General features: G+C 32.3%; 1 protein-coding gene and 1 long non-coding RNA gene across 3 annotated transcripts; one reads left to right on the top strand and one right to left on the bottom strand.

The window, feature by feature from the left end:
• Nucleotides 1-2,323: 2,323 nt before the first annotated feature.
• On the bottom strand, nucleotides 2,324-12,957 carry LOC134541632 (uncharacterized). Of its 2 annotated transcripts, XM_063385204.1 has the most exons (6): nucleotides 12,870-12,957; nucleotides 12,602-12,761; nucleotides 9,414-9,492; nucleotides 9,018-9,118; nucleotides 3,788-6,658; nucleotides 2,324-3,132 (listed from the first exon to the last, which is right to left on the bottom strand). In XM_063385204.1, the coding sequence occupies exons 2-6, from the start codon at nucleotides 12,717-12,719 to the stop codon at nucleotides 2,975-2,977; spliced, it is 3,327 nt and encodes a 1,108-aa protein (XP_063241274.1). In that variant the 5' UTR covers nucleotides 12,720-12,761; nucleotides 12,870-12,957; the 3' UTR covers nucleotides 2,324-2,974. The 2 variants fall into 2 exon arrangements, with proteins under 2 accessions (XP_063241274.1, XP_063241273.1); XM_063385203.1 differs by having other exon boundaries at nucleotides 12,602-12,950.
• Nucleotides 12,958-14,207: 1,250 nt separating this feature from the next.
• Nucleotides 14,208-17,803, top strand: LOC134541544 (uncharacterized). The gene is made up of 2 exons (XR_010076655.1): nucleotides 14,208-14,579; nucleotides 14,725-17,803. It is a non-coding gene; the product is annotated as an uncharacterized LOC134541544 (long non-coding RNA).
• Nucleotides 17,804-19,790: the final 1,987 nt, after the last annotated feature.

Here is a 19,790-nt window from a genome sequence, read left to right as displayed (position 1 = left end):
TTTTCGGCAATATGCCACGCAGCATCTAGTTTTCAGTGACATTTTAGAAATATATACTTTTACTTTCAAATCCCATTATTACCACGAGACAATACAATACAATACAATATGTAATTATAACAACTGGATATGTAATAAACTAAAGAGATCAAAACTTGTAATATTTTTTTTTTTTCCGATGTTGGTGAAACATGGTATGATCCAATTTTTAAGGATTCAGTTTGTCCTATCTACTGTCACCCCCCTGAGTTCCACAATGAGGAATCACAATTCCTAATAAGTATAAACTACGTCTGTGCAGTAGAAATGCATATTGGATATAAAATGTATACTCGCATAATTCTTTAATATTTCAATTGAGAAAAGAAAAACCTCCTTGCACCATGTAGGAAAATGATACTGTTTAAATAGTGCCAGTTTAAACCACAGGAAATGTTTACTGAAAAAAGTGGGCATTTTGCTTGTTTGATAAGTCTTAACTTTATCGTAAGCATATGTACGAGTCTGTCATGATTATGTTCGTAAATACTATAAAAGATTAAACTTATCATTATTGCAGAGTTACTACGGTCACGCAAGTGTTTCTGGAACAAATATAGCTAATGGATTTTTTTATATAAATATATAGTTGCATAGGTACATATAAATTAAAATAAAAAATTAAATAATACGACAGTTTTTAATAGTATGTCATTTTTACTTTTCGTGCAAAATTAGTATTGTGCAGTGTAAAATACTAGTAAAAAGTGTTATCTTATGTGAGAAAATTTTTTTTGTAAAATCCAGTACTGTGGCAATCAGCGCAGTGCTTATTCACCAATGCTTTAAATTGTTGGTCGTTATAATAACTGCTGGACAACATATTTTTGACTAATATTTGAGTTCCCAATTTCTCTAATACAACGAAAAAACTCAACATCAGGCAATAAATATAATTTACTTTGCACGTTTCTCAAGTTGAATCTAGCATATAGAAAACACATGCCTATTAATTTAATGTTTGTGATTGTTTGAAATTTTCTTGGCCATCAAAAATTTGCTTATATTGACGTGATAACGTCTTATAATTCGATGAATGCCGGCTGCATGTACGAAAAAGCATGACTCATTGTCACGTTCCGCCTGAGCCGAACATGCACGAACCGGCCAACCACCGTGCGAGAAAATCTATAATATCAAACAGGTTAAGGCGGGCTTTTCAACTAATTGTTCGTGATTATATTTAAACAAATTATTTGAATTAAATTTGCAAAAACTGTAAATAATATTTTAAAATTAAAAAGGAAGCAATTTTTCATCAATGTTTTCTTATGACGTTATCACGTAAATTTATCGTCCGTGAACCAACTTTACAGACAACGCTCCTTTTTTGTGATTAATAAATGAATAAAATTATGCCTGAATTTCTATTACTTTTGATGAAATTATTAAATTTAATCATAATTCATTATGAAGAGTGAGTTTTGTTGTGAACGTATACACAACACATTGTGAATGTATACACAACTATTGGTTGTATGAGGCAGTGTTTTGAGGTTCATGGAACCACAGCAGCCTACAACACTGTGGCTCGGCGGATGGACGGTCGCTAGTGTGTCCGGCCTTGCCGTAGAGATGGCCGGAATCCCAGGGGCAAGGGAAAAACCAGTACAATTGCCAACGCTATTGCTTTCCCCAAGATATTGGAGCGATATACCCTCCCCGACTGAAAGCCTCCTCACAACTAACTGCTTCATACGGCCAACCCAGTCTATATACAGACGAGCTGAGATGTTAGGGATGTAAATTCCGACACTCCCTACCATAATATACCAGCAAAATTAAGATTTGGGAAAGTGTCAGAGTTATGGGTGGTGAAACATCTCCTTTACCATAATCTCTAACTGTACAGCCTACAAGAGCTTTCAACACAAGAAGCATGAAATTTTCCAAAACTCCTCGCTGAATTCACTTTAAAAAAAATTAATACACAAGCATTGCCATGGTTATCTTTGGCATCAAAATTTGTTATTCTTCACTCGCCTCAGAAAGTTGAAAAAAATATATATTACATCATTTGTCACGTCTCATTACCATTTGTAGCACATCACTTTTTTGGTAGGTGTTCGTACTCAGGCTGCTGATATTAATCAACAAATGAAAAACATAAGTTATCTAAGATTTTGATACTAGAAAGGAAGAAAATTTTGATTTATATAAGTGCAGACAGAATTATTGTCAACTTGTAACTGAAATATCTAAAAGTGTCAAAAAATGGGAAGGTGATAATAGTTAAGAACAGATTAATAATTATTATTTTTAATGTATAACAGCTTGGCTTGAAGGAGATTCAAATTGTTAGTTTATTATCTTTTAGAAGCTGGGAATTTTATCTAGATTGTTTTAGAAGAAGAAAAAAAATGACTGTCTTCAGTGGCATCACTTTAAAAAACTTGGATTGTCAAGTATCCTACCTAAAAATTTTCTTAACATTGCTTGGTTCAAAAACACACCTCATATTTTTAGAGTTCTTTTAAAGAAATGGTATGCTAGATAATTAAAATTTTTGTCTACGAACACACAGGCTCTTTCACAATTGTTACAATCCATTCACTACAGTTTAATTTTCCTGAAATTCACAAACTTAGTCAATGTGTGTGCATGCTAATGAATAATGAGTATACTAATGATAAGACTTCAATTTATGAATTTAATTACTTACTGGTCATATCTTTTGTTCATTCAATGTCAGAATTTACTTTCCTCATATCAGTATACTAAAAATTTATATTATACACTCATCCTTAATAATTATTATGAACTCAGAAATTATTAGTGCCAATTCCAGCATTAAGTATTAATTATATGTAACATGTTATTCCTCTGTTTTATTCATATGATTGTGTTCTATGTGTTAAGGCAGTGAAAATGTAACTAAAACTTAAAACTCTCACAAAAATGAGCATGTGTTGGGAAAGAAGTACACATTTAAAACTCATATTCTGCTGTGAAGTGGGATAACCTTAGCACGTTTAGACATGCCCACTCTTATTGATGGCTTAGTAGTGACAGTACTTACGTGACTTTGGCTGAGTTCAGTTAATTTAGGTTTCATGTTGGTTTCAGATTTCCAGTTGAATGCACCAATTTGTGCTGAAAACCACATTAAGGTAAAATAAATTTTGTAGCTGTAAAGTCTAATAATGATGGTACTTCTTAAATGTAAAAATCATTTAATCATCATTACCTAAATATTCCTTGAATGTAAAGAGAAAATTATTAATTTTAATAACATACATAAACAACGGTTGAACTATTTCTGTACATTGGTCAAATTGAAAAAACATATATAAATTTCAGAAAATTAAGACTAGGTATTTCTATGTCTAACCAAAGAACAGGCAGATCATGACTAAGCAATAAAATATGATCTAACAGTATAGACAGCTTAACTAAATAGCTTCAACTGTATCTAAATTTGGATTATAAATTGTTTACAGAAATAACAGAAAAATTGTAATAGTTTCAAGAAACAAGGCACATTTCAAAGCAGTGTATATTATAGTGTTGCAACATCACAGCTTACAGAATAACATTGCCAGATATCAGAGAGTGATGAAACACAATTGTGATTGTAGAAGTATACAGCAGAATTCTGAAATTTAATGACTAATAATTCAGAATACAGAATGTACTCACATACCTAGTATTTGTGCTCTCTAATACAGATCACCACTGCAGCAAGTGATAAATCCATTTCTAGTTGCAAAACAATCACAAAAAAATGTATAAAACTACTGTTACATACCTGAGGCCGTGGATGTTTCATGCAACAAAGAGGTTTTTGCAGCTGCAATATCTGGATGCACAGTTTCTAAATCTGTGCTACATATCTGCATGGAATCTAGACGTGCTGTTATATCTTCTTGACCATTTAAAAGGTAGAACTTAATTTTCTTGAGATTGTCATTTTTTGCATTTGCTTCACACACATTGAAATCTTCAAGACATACAGTGACATTTTCTTGCATGTTTTTTGAGTCTAACATCTTGCTGATGATATTTTCATCACAATCAAGAACTGTTTTATGACATTCTGTCATTTTCTCACATTTATGATATATAGAACAGTCCCTACAAGCCTCTGGTTTTTGATGAATCAAATTTTCTGAAACACCATTGCTATAATTTTTTTCACATTCAAATTTTGCTTTCTTGTTTTGAGGTTCTCTACAAGAAAAACCAATCGCAAGATTTGGAACTTCTTTTTCAACCGAATCAGCTGCATTCTGCTTACATTTCTGCAATTCATGGATACTAAATTCATCTCTAACATAATAATTTATATCTGTTTCTTTAATGCTTGAAGACATTACATTGTGTTTTATGTTCTCAATTTGGAGCTTTGCTCTTTTTGCTGACGAAGCATCAGGAGACCCCGGCTGCATGCTTCTTTTACAGTTTTCGATTGTTTGTACAAGCGAATCATGACACTGGTGTGATTTCAAAAGAATTTGTTCATCAGCAATTTTACTGCACTTTTGAAACCTTTCACTATATTTATTTACTGCTTTGTCAATATATACATCAAGGGAGTCTTGGCTGGAGTTAATACTTCCCACAAAGCATGTTCCATCTACAGAATAATCTGATAAATCACCATCATAATCATAACAATCATCACTATCTATATCACTGCAACATAAGCTTGAGGTTAAAGAATAGTTCACCAGTGTATGTATTGTGAGTTTTTCTTTTTTCCTTACATTTTCCTCAGTACTGCTAGGAATGGAAGGACTTGAAACAATTTCAGGTGATGGATATAAAAAGGAAATAATGGAACTTCCTCCATGTGGTTTTTCCATCACTGATGGAGATGATAACAGAGAACTGTCTTTTGATGATTTAAGAGACACACAATCATCAGTAACCATAAGAGCAACACTGCTTAATACAATATTTTTTTGGAGTGTTTCCTTAGGAGAACTTAGTTTTATGCTGCTCATTTTGATGTCCTTTAGTATAAGTTCTGTTGCTGTCTGGTTATTCATTTCATTAAATTCCTCTGTGGCAAGAAAATTGGTGCAAACTCTACCTACAGAATCCAAACACTTTATATCATTAGTACCGGTAGTACCCTTTTCAACAATATCCATACACTCTTCACTGAGTCTGTTAGCTTCAATGAAATAGGCATTAAGGTCATCCACATTTAGCACTGATGGCTGTGAAATGGAAAATTTTGTGCCTAAGCAATCTGATGTATAACTTTCCAAATTGTTTGCTGAAGAGTTATACAAATTTAGATCACTTGTTTGACAAAGCAAATTTTCTTTCTCTGATGTACATTTGTTGCCGTAGTTACTGAAACTGTTACTTCTTGCTGTACATACTTCACACATATTTGTTTGTAATTCTTGTGATTGTATTTCATTTATTTTTTCCTGAGTTATAGGAGTAGAAGGTTTCTGATCATCAAAATGTAGTGCTTTATCAGTTAATGTTACGCAATTATTACTTGCACTGTTTTCCATGTGTTCAGACTCTGAAGAAAGGTTTACTGCTATGTCACTGTAAACAGCTGAAGAAAGCAACTGGTGTTTGGTCTCTTCAGAGTTGTTGAAGTTTGATGCAAAATTGATAGAGTCCTTGTTTGGATCACCCAAACTGCTAAAAACATGTATTTTTGGGCGTTTGTTTGTAGGTAACATACATAACTCATTTTCTTCCCGACAGTGTTTTGGAGTGTTTATTTCAGCCGCAAAGTCAGATATCACACCAGTGCTTGTAAAATTTTTATCACTATGTTTTATCTCTTCCACTGCATGAGAAGAAAAATTATCAGAAATTAATGTACTTGTGCTATGATACATTTCAGGTGGTGTTGTGGGAACATTATTAACAAGGTCATTTAAGAGTCTTATTATTTCAGGAGTGATATCTATACTTAATGGTTCAGTTGTCAAGTCAACAGTTTGAAAACTATTAGTACCATCAGATTTTAATGGAGGGTTTTCATTCAAACTTGTTTGTAGAGAACTTTCTTCTTTTGTTTTGGCAGGAACAGTCTCTTCTGGCAGATTAGAATAGTTACCAACATTTCTCGGGCAGCATACAAAACTATTATTCTTGGGCGAAACATCTTTACCTTGAGAATTGTTAGTAAAGAATTCATTTTCTTCATCTGTTAGGTTGTGACTTTCTTTAACAGCACAATAGCTTGAATTTTTGTGAGTTGATATTAATTTTACTGCACTGATATTATTTATGCGGCTTTCACCAATATTTAAACTTTTTTGCAACAAACCTACATTAGGTTGTTCCTGCAACACGACTGAAATAATCTCTTCCAACAACTGGCAAGTTATCTCATGAATGTCTTGAATGCAGGGTATTTGTGAAGACAATTCCAAATTTTCAGGTGTAAGAATTTTGTGCAGGTTGTTTTCTGATATCCTACTTTCCTCCAGTTGGTTATTGTAAGTTGATACTTCAATTTTTTCTTTGCACACATGCATTTCTGTCTTGGCTGATGCATGCATTATTTTTAATTCTCCATGGAAGATTTCATTTCCTCCTTCACTATGAATTTGAGAGAGTATAACTTCTTCACTTCCAAACACAAATTCTCCATTGCAGGCTAAACAGACTTCATCATTTTTGTCTGCCACGACTTCATCTAAAATTTAAAAGTACATATTAGTTTTACATTTAATTTTGCAAGAGAAAAATGAAGTAAATAATCAGAGGCAATGAAACTAATGCAAACAGAATTCAGTTTTAAATTTACATGCATTCTCAGTACAAATTGCTGCAAGAACTATTGTATTATTACTGTTATGGTTCCTGATAAAACTGTTATGTTGGTTGGTGAAAATGGTTGCCACTCTGGAGAGAAAAACGAAAGCTCAGGAACATACGCAGAATTAAATTTGGAAAGGTGTTGGAGATGGTTTGGGGAGGGGGGGGGGGGGAATAAAATAATTTAGCACACTCCTTGCTTTCAAATTCTTGCCATTTGTTGGTGGGAATGATAGATTTTTAAGGATTATGGAAAAAGGGATACACACACACACACATAGACACACGCACAATCCTTTGCATATGCCCCGGCTGTAAAAGCTGGGAAGAGACTATGTGAAAAGCATATATGAAGAACCTGGTGAATTGAATAGTTTCGCTCGCAATTGGGCTTTCACCCAGTGGTAAGGAGTTCTCCCCTTTCACCCTTCCTCATCATCATCAATTATCATGCAACAGTCATATTTTTCTAGCTTATGACATCCTTCTTGGGGTGATGAGGATGTTGAAGACACAAAACAAGTATACCAAAGAAGAATGTGGTAGCTTCCAGCTTATATTAAACACATTTGATTTAATTAATTTGATTGTTAGACTTGGGCTTCCGCCCGGTGGCAAGGAGTCCCCCCCCCCCCCCTCCTCTACTCACCCAATTTCTGGATCCTCTTCCTCAAGTTCTTTCCTCTTCTCACATTTAATATAAATTAATTCAATGATTATAAAGATATAGTACTTTAAATCTAAACAAATTAAAAGTATATACCTCATTTTAAGCTAGAGATTGCAAAAGTGAATAAACTGTAGTTCTAAGCATTCATTCAAACATATTAGCAGTGAATAGGAATACTAATGATGATAAATTTTCATGCAATTATTTATATATAAAAAAAATTGGTTGTCTGTAAAGTCGGTTTACGGACAATAGTTTAACGTGACGCAATAACAAAACATTGATGAAATAATTGCATGCTTTTATGACTAAAATGGAATCATTTTTATTTTAATAATAAAAGAATAAATACTTGAAATTACACTAGTAATCAGATTTTTAAAATGCAAGAATAATTAACCTTTATTGCCGAAATTGTTGTTATAATAAGCAATGAAAACCACATTAACTTTTTGTTTAAATATAATTATGAACAAGTTTTCATTTAAATAAACTGTAATCAAATATCTAACATAACCTATTATTACTGCACTCGCAGACAGATGCTACTTTTTTTAATAATAAAAGAATAAATACTTGAAATTATACTAGTGATCAGATTTTTAAAATACAAGAATAATTAACCTTTATTGCTGAAATTGTTGTTGTAATAAGCAATCAAAACCACAGATTAAAATTCGTCGAGAATATTTTACGTTTGTATGTCTTCCAGTGCTCAAAATGATATGCAATTGTGGCCCCGGGCACGAAATTTTCTTTATAATTCATTAATAATAACGCCCCTCGCGATAAACAAAGGAAAATATGTATTAACGAGTGCCTGGTTGCCGTGGAAGCTGCTGGATAGCGCGATTCGTTCTGTTCACATCCGTCACGGTAGATGGCAGCACCATAGGGAATAATATTATTTCGTTTTTATAATATGATTTTATAACAAATACGCATCACAAATACACCAAACTTATTTATAATGTGTTACAATATTTTTTAAAACATTGTGCAAAAGATCCCGGGTGTAATTTGAATTATTATGTGTAACTATAAAACACCATTGTTCGTACAAAAAAAAGTATTTGAAAATTCAACATTACTTTTAAATAACCGTACTGATTGTGCTGAATATCGGTGGACGATCGTTAAATTACATAATATTAATAATTCAAACAAAAACATGATTGAAAAAACAAATCGATGGTTGTTCCAATCGAATGGAAGATAGATGCCGCGCATGCGTACAATGAGCATAACAGGACACATCCGTAGTGGGACAATGTGCGTTACGGGAAACTTTTTCGTGTGTGCAGCCGGAGTTCATCGATTTATTAGACGTTGTCACGTCAAAAAAATATGTAATATGTAAGTGCTAGCAATGCCTATAATGTACATTATTTTATATTCTCTAATTGTTTAATCTCTCCTGCAAAGTAAACAAGCAAAATATTAAATTTTTATGCACATTAAATACCTATTAAAAAATACAAAAATTATATCTGAAATATAATTTTAGTAAGACAACATAAGAAAGCACACGAAAGACAAAAATTTTCTGTAACTTTTACAAGGGTACCTTTAAAGTCAGCTGGCATCAAAAATGATTCATCATTTTGCAAGTCAAAATGATCCCTTTCATTTGACACATGTGCAGAACTTTCATAAGCAGGTAGTTTTCTGTAAGGGAGAAAATACAATGAATACTATACTGTAACATTTAGCAATACGGCACAGCATACAAGTTAAAGGCTGAACTCGCAATCAGGAGTGATCTAATTAAAACTCTGGTCCAGCCATTACCAATATGGCATTGTAAGCTGGTAGCCTAAATGGTGTTTCTATTTCTGAAACATACATAAACCACATCATAATATTGTTTTACAGTGACTCTGACACTACCATTTGCTGCTCTTTCCAGATCATGAAGGATATTGAAATAATGAACAAATAATGAAAACTTTTATGAACTCACCGATAAGGGTTATTTTTTGTAAGTTTCAGGTAATCTGGCACCAAGTGCTCTGATTCTGGTTCTGTAGGCTCTGCAGTGTCTAAGAAAAAAATAAGTTCTTTGGTTTATTGTACCATAACAATAGCATGCATCCATTGTAATCTAACTAAACCTCAAAGGTTCAATCTTAATGGAGGTCCAACCATTCAATATTACAACACCCATTTGCCATTTTACCTTTAACTCCAGACTAAACAATTACTGGGTGAATGCACTAGTTATTCCCATGATATGACTCATATTAGTCATATTCTTAGTGATTTCTAGGAATACAAAATTTTAGGTGAGCAGTATGTAAGGCAAAATTTAGGTTTGAACACCATCATCAATGTCTTTAATTACTTTTTTGGATCTAGATAACTTGATACCTACTACATGGTCAGTACCTACTATATTGGCTAAAATTAAATAATTAAATCACCCTGACAATTTTTATTAAGTACTGATGATTATATTAAATTATTATTGGTAAATATTTTAAATATTTTCAATTTTTCTTAAAGAATTTTATATGTAGGCTACCTGTTTTAGATGTCGCTTGAAGGACTTGAAGTTACATTGAGACAAGAGCTGGATTAGCTCAGGTTTGCCTTGATAGATTAGAGTTGTGTATCAAAAAATGTTACCTATTGTGGTCACTAATCTGTCACAGACTCTTAGCTAATACATAGGATAAGTAAAAATTAAAATTTTTATTAGTGATTTTGTATAAATTGAATCCAAAACCGGAAACTGAATTTAAATTTTTTGGAAGGGGTTCATAGTATAAATGAAGAGAGTTGTATGTATATATATAGACACATATATACGGGTGTATAGGTATTTTAGTAACCGGCGTATCTACATATTCTTGGCGAACCATTTAAGGGCTTTTTCAGGGCCTTTGAATGAAATTTTCCAACAAGTCAGTGTAAAATTTCCTGCAATTCATAGGCACATGTCAATATTTAGGTTATAAAGCTAAAATCTTTTCAGTGATAATTTTCCCATGATTTTAGTGACAGTTTAAAAATATTCATGTATAATGTGCGACTACAAACTGAAAAAAACGAAATGCAAGTTTGATGGAAATGAAAGTTTAGGGATTTCCAACACCATTGCTGTTTATTTTGTTTACATTTTCCTTCAGTTTTGTTTCTTTTTCATGACCAGTAGGTAGACACCCTGATAATGAATTTAATTTAACATAATTAAATCATTGTGAAATGTTTTGACTTTTTTGTTATTACTTAGCTGTACCTACATATTCTTTTTTTTGTTACTCATCCATGAAATTACAGAAAACTAAAGCTTTGTTTATGTGAGCAGTACACTTTGCAACTTCTGGACCCAACAGTATAGTGGTTGTAAAGGAAAAAGACTTGGGTTTACAAGAAGTAAATAAAAAGGGTGTACCTAATATGAAAAAGTTTTTTGCAATAACTTAAATTCTATTTTCATTAACAAGAATGCCAAGTTACTGTTTGGGTCAGAAGCCATAGTTGATGAACATGAACAAAGCCTAAATATGCGTACAGGTGCACAATCTGGCCTAGTCTTATATTAATGATGAACAATGTTGGGGAGGAATTAGAAAGTAAACTGAGATTATTCGCGGATGACTGCCTGATCTATTGAAGTGTGGGGGGGAAGCGGCATACCTGAAAGAAGACTTGGAGAAGTTGAAGGATTGGTCGAGGCCAATGTAATGGGAATAAATATTAACAAAACGGTGGTCAGATTCACAAGGAGCAGAAGCGTAGTTAAGAAAGTATATTGTTGGAAGGGGCAACGAGATTCAGGAGGTAGAGGAATACAAGTACCTGGGAGTAACCCTACAAGGTGACCTAGGTAGGCAGAAAGCAGGTACAGCAGGAAGTAAAGAAGGGGAGGGGGGCTTGGGCTGATTACTAAGGCACTGAAGGGGACAGGATGGAGAGTACAAGAGAAGGTGCATTCAATGTTGGTGAGACCGATGCGGCTATTTGGGACCTGTACCTAGGGAGGGAAATTAAATAACTGGAAAAGGTACAATGCAGAGCAGTTAGATGGGTGATGGGTATGTGGAGAAGGCAAGGGGCAATGGGGAAGATGCACAGACCATCTGTGATGATGAAGGAGCTGGGGTGGGACACACTTAAAAGAAGGAGGAAAGCAGAAAGATTGGTTAAGTCTTTTAGGATGATAGGAGGGGAGGGGGGGCTGGGGAAAACTGGGAGATAAGTTGAACAAGGATAATGTACATAATATACAGAGGGAGGAGGGATAATAAGTGGAAGATCCAGAGAGAGTGAAAACAAATGGGCTTGAGGGCAAGATACTGGATGAGAGAGGAGGGTAGGACTTGAGGCAGCTTCAGGTATTGGGAGAGTGAGGAGAGAGAGGGAGGGGGGGGGGGGGGTGTGGACTTCTTGCCACCAGGCGGAAGTCCAATTGCAAGTGTGGCAAATCAATCAAAAGCGCAGATGACTGTTACTTTTCTAACCGAAGTACAACATGAAATTGCCTACATGTTTAGGAAAATATTAGTTCCAACTAACCCCTTAATTCTTTAACTGAAAATCTACTTCCTACAGTGTGAGCAAGTGTAGGGTGGACACCTGACCACCAATTTTTAAAATTTTTTATATGGTCAACATCTTTATGCCAATGACCAGTGACTCAATCCTTAATTGACTCACTTTAAGCTTATATTTATATTAATATCTTATTTCAAATTTACACCCATACCTTACCCTGGACTAAAAACATGGTTGGTGCGCATTATACTACGGCACGGTGGTTGACTAGTCACGTTGTTTCCCCTTTGTTATTTTAGAAAATAGCAACAAAAAATGCTGCACACAGCCTGGTGTGCCTTTTTCATTTTCCTGGGGGAAGCACAGTGGCACTAATTTCCAATTTAAAAAAAGGTGGAAAACAATTAGTTGGAATACAAAAAAGGGCTTCTGCTAGAGGTAATTTAGATCAGCATCACCCTAAATCATTATTTCCAGGTGTTAATTTATTTAAAGGAATCTTTAACATACACATGTGCTTTTCTCTGTACATTAAAAAAATAGTTACACGTGATTTCACAACAGAAAAACCTTTTAAAGTATATCACATTAGGTCCTAATGGTTCTTAAATATTGATATTTTTTTATAAAATAAAAGTCAGAACATCTTACCTTCTTCATGAATATAATTATGAGGTTGAGAAATGGATTCTTTGGGGCACTTCTTCTTTATTATTTTACAAATAGGTGGATCCAGCAAAGCATTTATTAGTCCGCCGTAGTTCATCATTATAACATTGTTTTATATCAAACTTTTCAATTATATAGAAGGCTGTAAATTAGAATGGGTTGATTAAAATTAAAATAGGTACATACTAGTAGACGTGTTAATAACAAAGTTATTCACTTCTCTGTAGTCGGGTAACAATAAATAACGTACGCATTCATAAAATACATATAGAGAATGAAAGATAATCACCACCAAGTATCACCAACAACCCACGAACATTTTAAAATTTGAAATAACCGTATAAAAAATGCCCAATTAGTCATCAGTGTTGGCACACTGATTACTCTAAATATCAACACATAAAAAAAAATGAACTTTTCGAATTTTTTAAAATTAGTTTTTTTTTACAATAAAATAAGTTAATTTTCTTTACAAAAAATAAATACTTTAAGAGCAATGTTAATAAAAAAACTTTAAATATAAACAGAATGACGCCTTTTAGATTCAACATTTCTTGGGTGATAGCGATTTGTTATACATTATAGAAACTACATAATGTTATTAAGGTCAATTATCAATAATGTGTTTTTATGTGCCTTTACGAAGGTTAAAATTATAAATTATAAAGATAGCTAAATTATATATTTTTTAACCTATCAACTGTTGAATCTAAGATGAGGTCTTTTGGTTCCTGTTTTGATTGAATATTAGTGATTGATACGTCGCGTCACTCTATATCGTCCTTGGTCGCGTCCGTTTGTCACCCCTCCATCAGCTATTCGTCCGTTCGTCAAGCCGAGCGATTAACAATCATCAGCACGTGTGTCAAATACTTTTTCATTTTAATGCTGCCAATAGACCAAAAATCTTAATTACCTACTTAATATTGATATATGTTATTGACTATAATAAAAGTTAAGCTCTTAATAAATGGGAAACCTAAGATGTACATCAAGCTCTGACCCTGCTCGAATATGCACCTTCGGCCAACCTCGAGATTTGTTTTATTTTTGCGCAGGAAAAATGAATTCAAATGTTAAAAGTGGACAGCCTAAGGGCGCGGTTACACGGGAGTCTGAACTACTTCAGGTGAACATGTTCAGCTGTTGAGTGCGGTTACACACAGTCTGAACATGTTTCGTTCGAGGCCATTTCTCATTTAACTTAAACAGGTTGGCAAAGTAGTTCAGATCGACATATCTTCTACATTAGCCTCTGATTGGCTGGTTAGAATATAAACAGTCTTTTGCAGAAATTCTAGATGGAAAGTGTTTCTGGCACAAGTTCGAGTAATATTTTACAGAATGCAACAAGAAAAAACCAACAGATAATTACATATATTTTTTAATTTATCCTAACCTTAATTTTCTTAAAACTGAGATAGGTACTCTCGCTCAAAATATAATAATAAATTAGTTTAAAAATTTTACTGTGCATGTTTGAATTCCCGATTTGTAAAAAAATATTGAGCAATATGTAAACACATTTCATTTCTGCTGATACTGCTGTATAAACAAGTGAGAAAATCCCGCGTTTTCTGAATGCAATTAAAAAATAGAGATCAACAACACAGTCATTCGTTGACAGTAGACAATCGGTTTTAGAGCTAAACACACTTTTCAGCAACTACCGTGTAACCGCACACTTTCGCGTTTGTAAACGTGTTTACTTAAACATGTTCACCTGAAGTAGTTCAGGGTCCCGTGTAACCGCGCCCTAAGTTTCACCCCCATAGATCGACATGCCCTTCGGGCTGGTTCGTACATGTTCGGTTTTTTTTTGTTTTTTTTTTATCTGTACGTTCAAAACAAACATTGCAATATTGATCAAAAAATTGTTGACTAATGTTATTTTATATTTTTTTAAGAGTAAAACACATGTACACAAATATTTCCTTGTTACTAATTATGAGATTTTCAGGTAAGTTATTGAGCTATTTCTGTTTGATTTGTTAGGAGATTAGTTTTGTCCGTTTACAAGTTAACATTGCTTGTGTTATTCTTGGCAAGTAATCATTTCTTATATAAATTTTTGTACACTATAGGCTTATCTTTTTAAATTTTAGGTAGCGTGTGGAGATTTCATCTTATGTTCATGAGTGCACAACGTATAAAATCATAAGAAATGTTTTCCGGTGGTGTGTAGCAGTTAACCGCATTTAAGTAAAAATATTTTAAAATAATTGTTACCAGAGCTGAATTACATTGAGGTGAGTGCACTTAATATAATTTGGGGTATTGCAGGAAAAATTATAAATTCCTAAAGTGTTTTTTACTTCCTGACATGTTTAAAATTATTATTCTCTATGAGGGTTGTTTGATACCGCAAGTAGTTTATCATGTTTAACATGTGGATAGGTTAGGATTATTTATTACAAATCTGTAATATTGAGATACTGCCCTTGGGTTAGTTGGATTAAAAATACAGTGAAATTTGTTAGGTTAGTAACATTATACGTACAGTGATTCTAAGTACAGTGGAATTTACATTTGGTTAGCTTGGGATAGCACCAATTAAAAATTCTGTAAAATCAATTGAACGGTTGGATGTTACTAACCTAATCTAACCAACCAATATACATTTTACAGTGATTTTTTAGGTTATTATCTCACGTTGCTGCTTTTTGTATGCAAAATAAACTTTGGACACTTTTTTTTTTAACTTTAAATATGTACCTCTATTTACTCTGAAAAAAGTTTTTTCTAAATTCAGACTGGTTTTTGAGAAATCACTTTTAATAGGTTACATTACATTACCTGTGCAGTAAAGGGCCTGTCACCATGTTGTTCTTTAATTGAGTTGCAGATCTTGTTGTTTTTCATACACAAATTGTCTATTTTTTATTTGGATATTGCAATGCAGTAACGTAAATTAACACATTAAAAAAGTTATGTGACTCCTTATTGTGCATTCCAAACCCAAAGCATCAGTCCTTGAGAGCAATATTTTTTAGCAGTTTATAGGTGCAAAATTCTGATTTTTTACGTGAGACAACACATAACCTGACATATAAAATAAATTTTCATTTTGTAACAAATGATTCCTTTTATACGTCAGGTTACGTGCTATTGCAGGTAACAAATCTGCGCTTTGCGCCTCCATACTGCTATAAAAAATCCCTGTCAAGGGTTGGCGTTTTGGTTTGGATACACATTAGAGACTCGTAACTTTTTTAAAACTATTATTTACGTTTCATTAGGTTATAATATTCAAATAAAAAATATATACATTCTTATATATATGGAAAACCACAGGATCTGCTATGCAATTAGAGGGGAAAATGGTAACAGCTGCTTCACTGCATAAGCTATCTAGCGTGACCTGCAAAATGTGATTTCTTGAAAACCAGTAGGAATTAAGAAAAGCTGTTTACAGTTTTAATAGAGGAAGGTTTTTAGTGTCTGAAACGGTATTTTCAAAATTTTATAATTTAATTTATGGATAAGCAGCAACAAAAGAAAACTACTTTTTTTAAGTTTAGCTAACCAACCATTCACATGATTTTACAAATTTTGTATTGTTTATACTTACCTACCTACTTTAACATTAAACTACTGTTAAACAATTTATTTCAATTTTTTAAAAATATATTTGGGAATTAGCGCAGTATAATCGAAGACGTTTACTGTATTGATGATTGATTTACTTTATTGATGCACAACGAAGTTGTATAATTGTTGGATTGGTTAAGCAAATTCAAGCATCAAGGGTACTGATCAATGGTTTTTAACATTATATTTTCTTAATGAATCCATTGGTAAAACGTTAAAACACTGGAATGGCTAAATTTCCATCGACTGCTTATGTTTTTTTCCGCATGCTCACTTGAAAACAATTACAGGGTTATACTGTAGTTCACAGTTGCAATACTTGGTTAGGTTAGTTACATAAGTGCTGTTAAATCATGAAAATGGTTAGGGAAAGGTAACTTCTTCATAACTACTGTAAAATGGTGTAAGCAATTAGGTAAGTTTACCTCGACTTTAAAAATAATTTATTTGGCGAAGTACATAGTACTAAGAATTACTATTTATCAAATTTGGTTTGTGTGGAAAAGTTGTTACTCTAGGAAATTTCTGAATCCATCTTTGTAGGAATATAAACTAATATTATTAGAAACAAAAAAAGAACAATGTGTGGTATATTTTAATTTTCTAACACCCTCTGAACTCTGCAGTTATGCGATTACCGATAATAATTGTAAATCATTGCAATATACATCCGACACATTTTGTAGTGATTTCACAACTGTACTATGAAGTAATGCCATCGACTGCTGCAAAATAACATGCTGACATCTATTCTTGTGTAGGCATTTTGTTGATACGACTAAAATATGAACATATAGGATATATATAGAATCTTACAAATTTTGGTAACCTACCTACTAATACTCTCCCCGAAGACTTTGGTTAGATACTTTAAAAAAAAAAAAAATTAACTGCTTATGTGACATGCATTACGTGAAATTAATTCAACTTGTAAACATTTTGCTTGAGTCAAAGCCTAGATTTGCTTAAGCTAATAACAAGCAATTACATCACTTGAGGCCCTGAGAAACAAACTTCTAAAATTGTGTAGTTACTTGGATTGTTAAATACCTAGTTTTTCTGCAATAATGGGCACAAGAGCAATAGAATTATGTTTTTCATATAATTTTTTTTCACATAAATGAGTTTTTGTCAAAAAGTATTTGGAAAAAATATCTATTTGAAAGGACAAAGAAAAATGTTAATTGTAGTACATAAATGAGAATTTACCAAAATATTTAATGTATCAAATTTCTAACTAAAATGGTTTTGAAATTAATTTATCATTCTGGTATGCATAACTTTTTTCTTTGATACATTTATTTATCAGTTTCATTTCTCTTTAGTACAATATAAATCATTTAACTTTGATTTCTTTTTTGTTTCAGGCTTGTGGAGAACAGCTTTTTTTTATCTACTCTTTGGCTGGCCAATGTAAATAAGCAATGATTTCGTGAATGCAGTGAGAGAGTTTATTTGATGTATTTTAAAATCACTGATAATATTTATTGATGTATTTTAAAATCACTGATAATATTTGTTTTGTGGCTGGAAGATGGTAACCATGGTGACTTGTGAATTTTTATGAAGATTAATAAAAAGCAGTAAAAATTATTAATGGTTGTCAGAAGGAATTTTTTTTTCAATAATCAATCAAACATCTACACTCTACAGTAACAATTTTCCTTAACTCAAATAATATTTCAATACATATCTTATAAAGTATTCATATATGTACAATACAGACCAATTTTGAGCTAGTCTGATATCAGTATATTAGTTATTATGAACATATACTATCAGAACTACCATTTGCATATAGTGCACATACATACATAACACTAGCCAACAACCATTAAAAAAAAACACTACTATATACACTTACATAAAAAACAAACAAATCATAGACAAGTACAGATTACGTATTCATTATTATATTCTAGAGACAATTCCAATAAGTGTATTATCAATAAAAGAAAATAATTTTTTTTAAATAACAATATTTCAATATGAAGGAAAATCTGTATTCTGAAGTTCTTGTATATGTTTGGTATCAATCAATGTAAATTAATCAATCTTTGATAAAAAAAAATCCGAAAATGATTAATAAATTAAAAAAATTATTGCCTACCAGCTCTGGGTTTTGCATGAAGGTTCAACTTCTCTGACTTCTGAGATTACAGACAAGATTTTAATTAATAATACTATTGGCTTCATTACTAGATTATCTTTCAACCTATAATTTTTTATTTGAATCAGTTCATTGAACTGAAATATTTGCAGCAATTTCTTTAAATGTTTATGAACTTGGATTATTTAAAATACAAATGTAGGTAGGCTTACTAGACCTTTAATGCCATAAGATTGTAATCACATAGGCCTAATTTCACATTTACAACTTAAGTCTTGGAGCTGGTTTACATTAATATTTGTGCTAGACTTTGTAATTCTTGAAATTTAATTTTCTGCAATGTTCCAAAGAGCATTGCTCTATTTTGGAACAAAACAATTTAATCTGACAGTTTGTTACAACACTATTCTTCATAAAACAATGCACGTTAGCCTGTATAATATGAATTAGATCTAACATAAGAACTACAAACTGCACATTTGCACTTACAATATTCATCAAACAGTTAGGGAAAGAGATTAAACATAACATTTAACTCTTAAATCGTCATACTTCATTTTAGTTATCACACTTATGCCTGTATGTGAACGGGATCAGAAATTAGCACTGCAAATGCACTTTTAACACTAATAATTAATTATATCAAACACAAATGATATCAGTAACATCATACTTCATTTTTGGTGTTACAGTAATGTTTCTTTTTCTCAGAACATACATCAGAAAACTTTTCTTGAATTTAAAAATTACAATAAATTTTTAAATACCTAATGATTTGTTAGATAGCAAACCTTTAAAATATGATTTACTTCCAATTTTTGGATTAACGGCATTAAAGTTTTGTATTGTTTGCCATGGAAAACAATGGAAATAAATAAACAAATAAATAATTAAAAATATAAAGACACAACTGAATCAGCTGTAGTTGAACATACAGAACCAGCGAGGAGAATAAAAATATAATAAAATATAATATGTTATTATGTTCACTAAAGGTATGCAATGGATGGAGGATGCCCTACATTAATAATAATTAGTAACAGAGAACAAAGCAAATTTGTAGAGAAGAGACTTTTAACAGTAGTAGAATAATAAAATTTCGAAAAGGGCTGTTTCAAAAATTGCAAACATTCCTACACATAAGAAGCCCTTAATCTCAGACTTCATTCAGTACACTGGTCATTACCTGCTGCTCACGATCTGTAAAGGTAAGGTAATTAAATTAATGGTGGAAAAGGTAATAAGCATTAGGTTTGTGGTCTTATAAATGTGTTCATTAGAGGCAAACATTAGGTCTCTGTGTTTAAGTGCTCTGGGTTTGATTCTCAGCAGGGTCATTAATGGATCTTTTGATAGTGGGGAACATAGCAAACATTGCAGTGGTTAGTTGGTTTTCTCAGAGTTCTTACGTTACTTCACCCACCCATTCTGTCATATCATTAGCATTTTATAGCCCTTCATTTTTTTGTA

This window comes from Bacillus rossius (genome assembly GCF_032445375.1).
Source record: "Bacillus rossius redtenbacheri isolate Brsri chromosome 4 unlocalized genomic scaffold, Brsri_v3 Brsri_v3_scf4_1, whole genome shotgun sequence".
Lineage (NCBI taxonomy): Eukaryota > Metazoa > Arthropoda > Insecta > Phasmatodea > Bacillidae > Bacillus > Bacillus rossius.
Note: the sequence above shows the minus strand (reverse complement) of the source record. Positions and strands in the feature narration are given on the sequence as shown.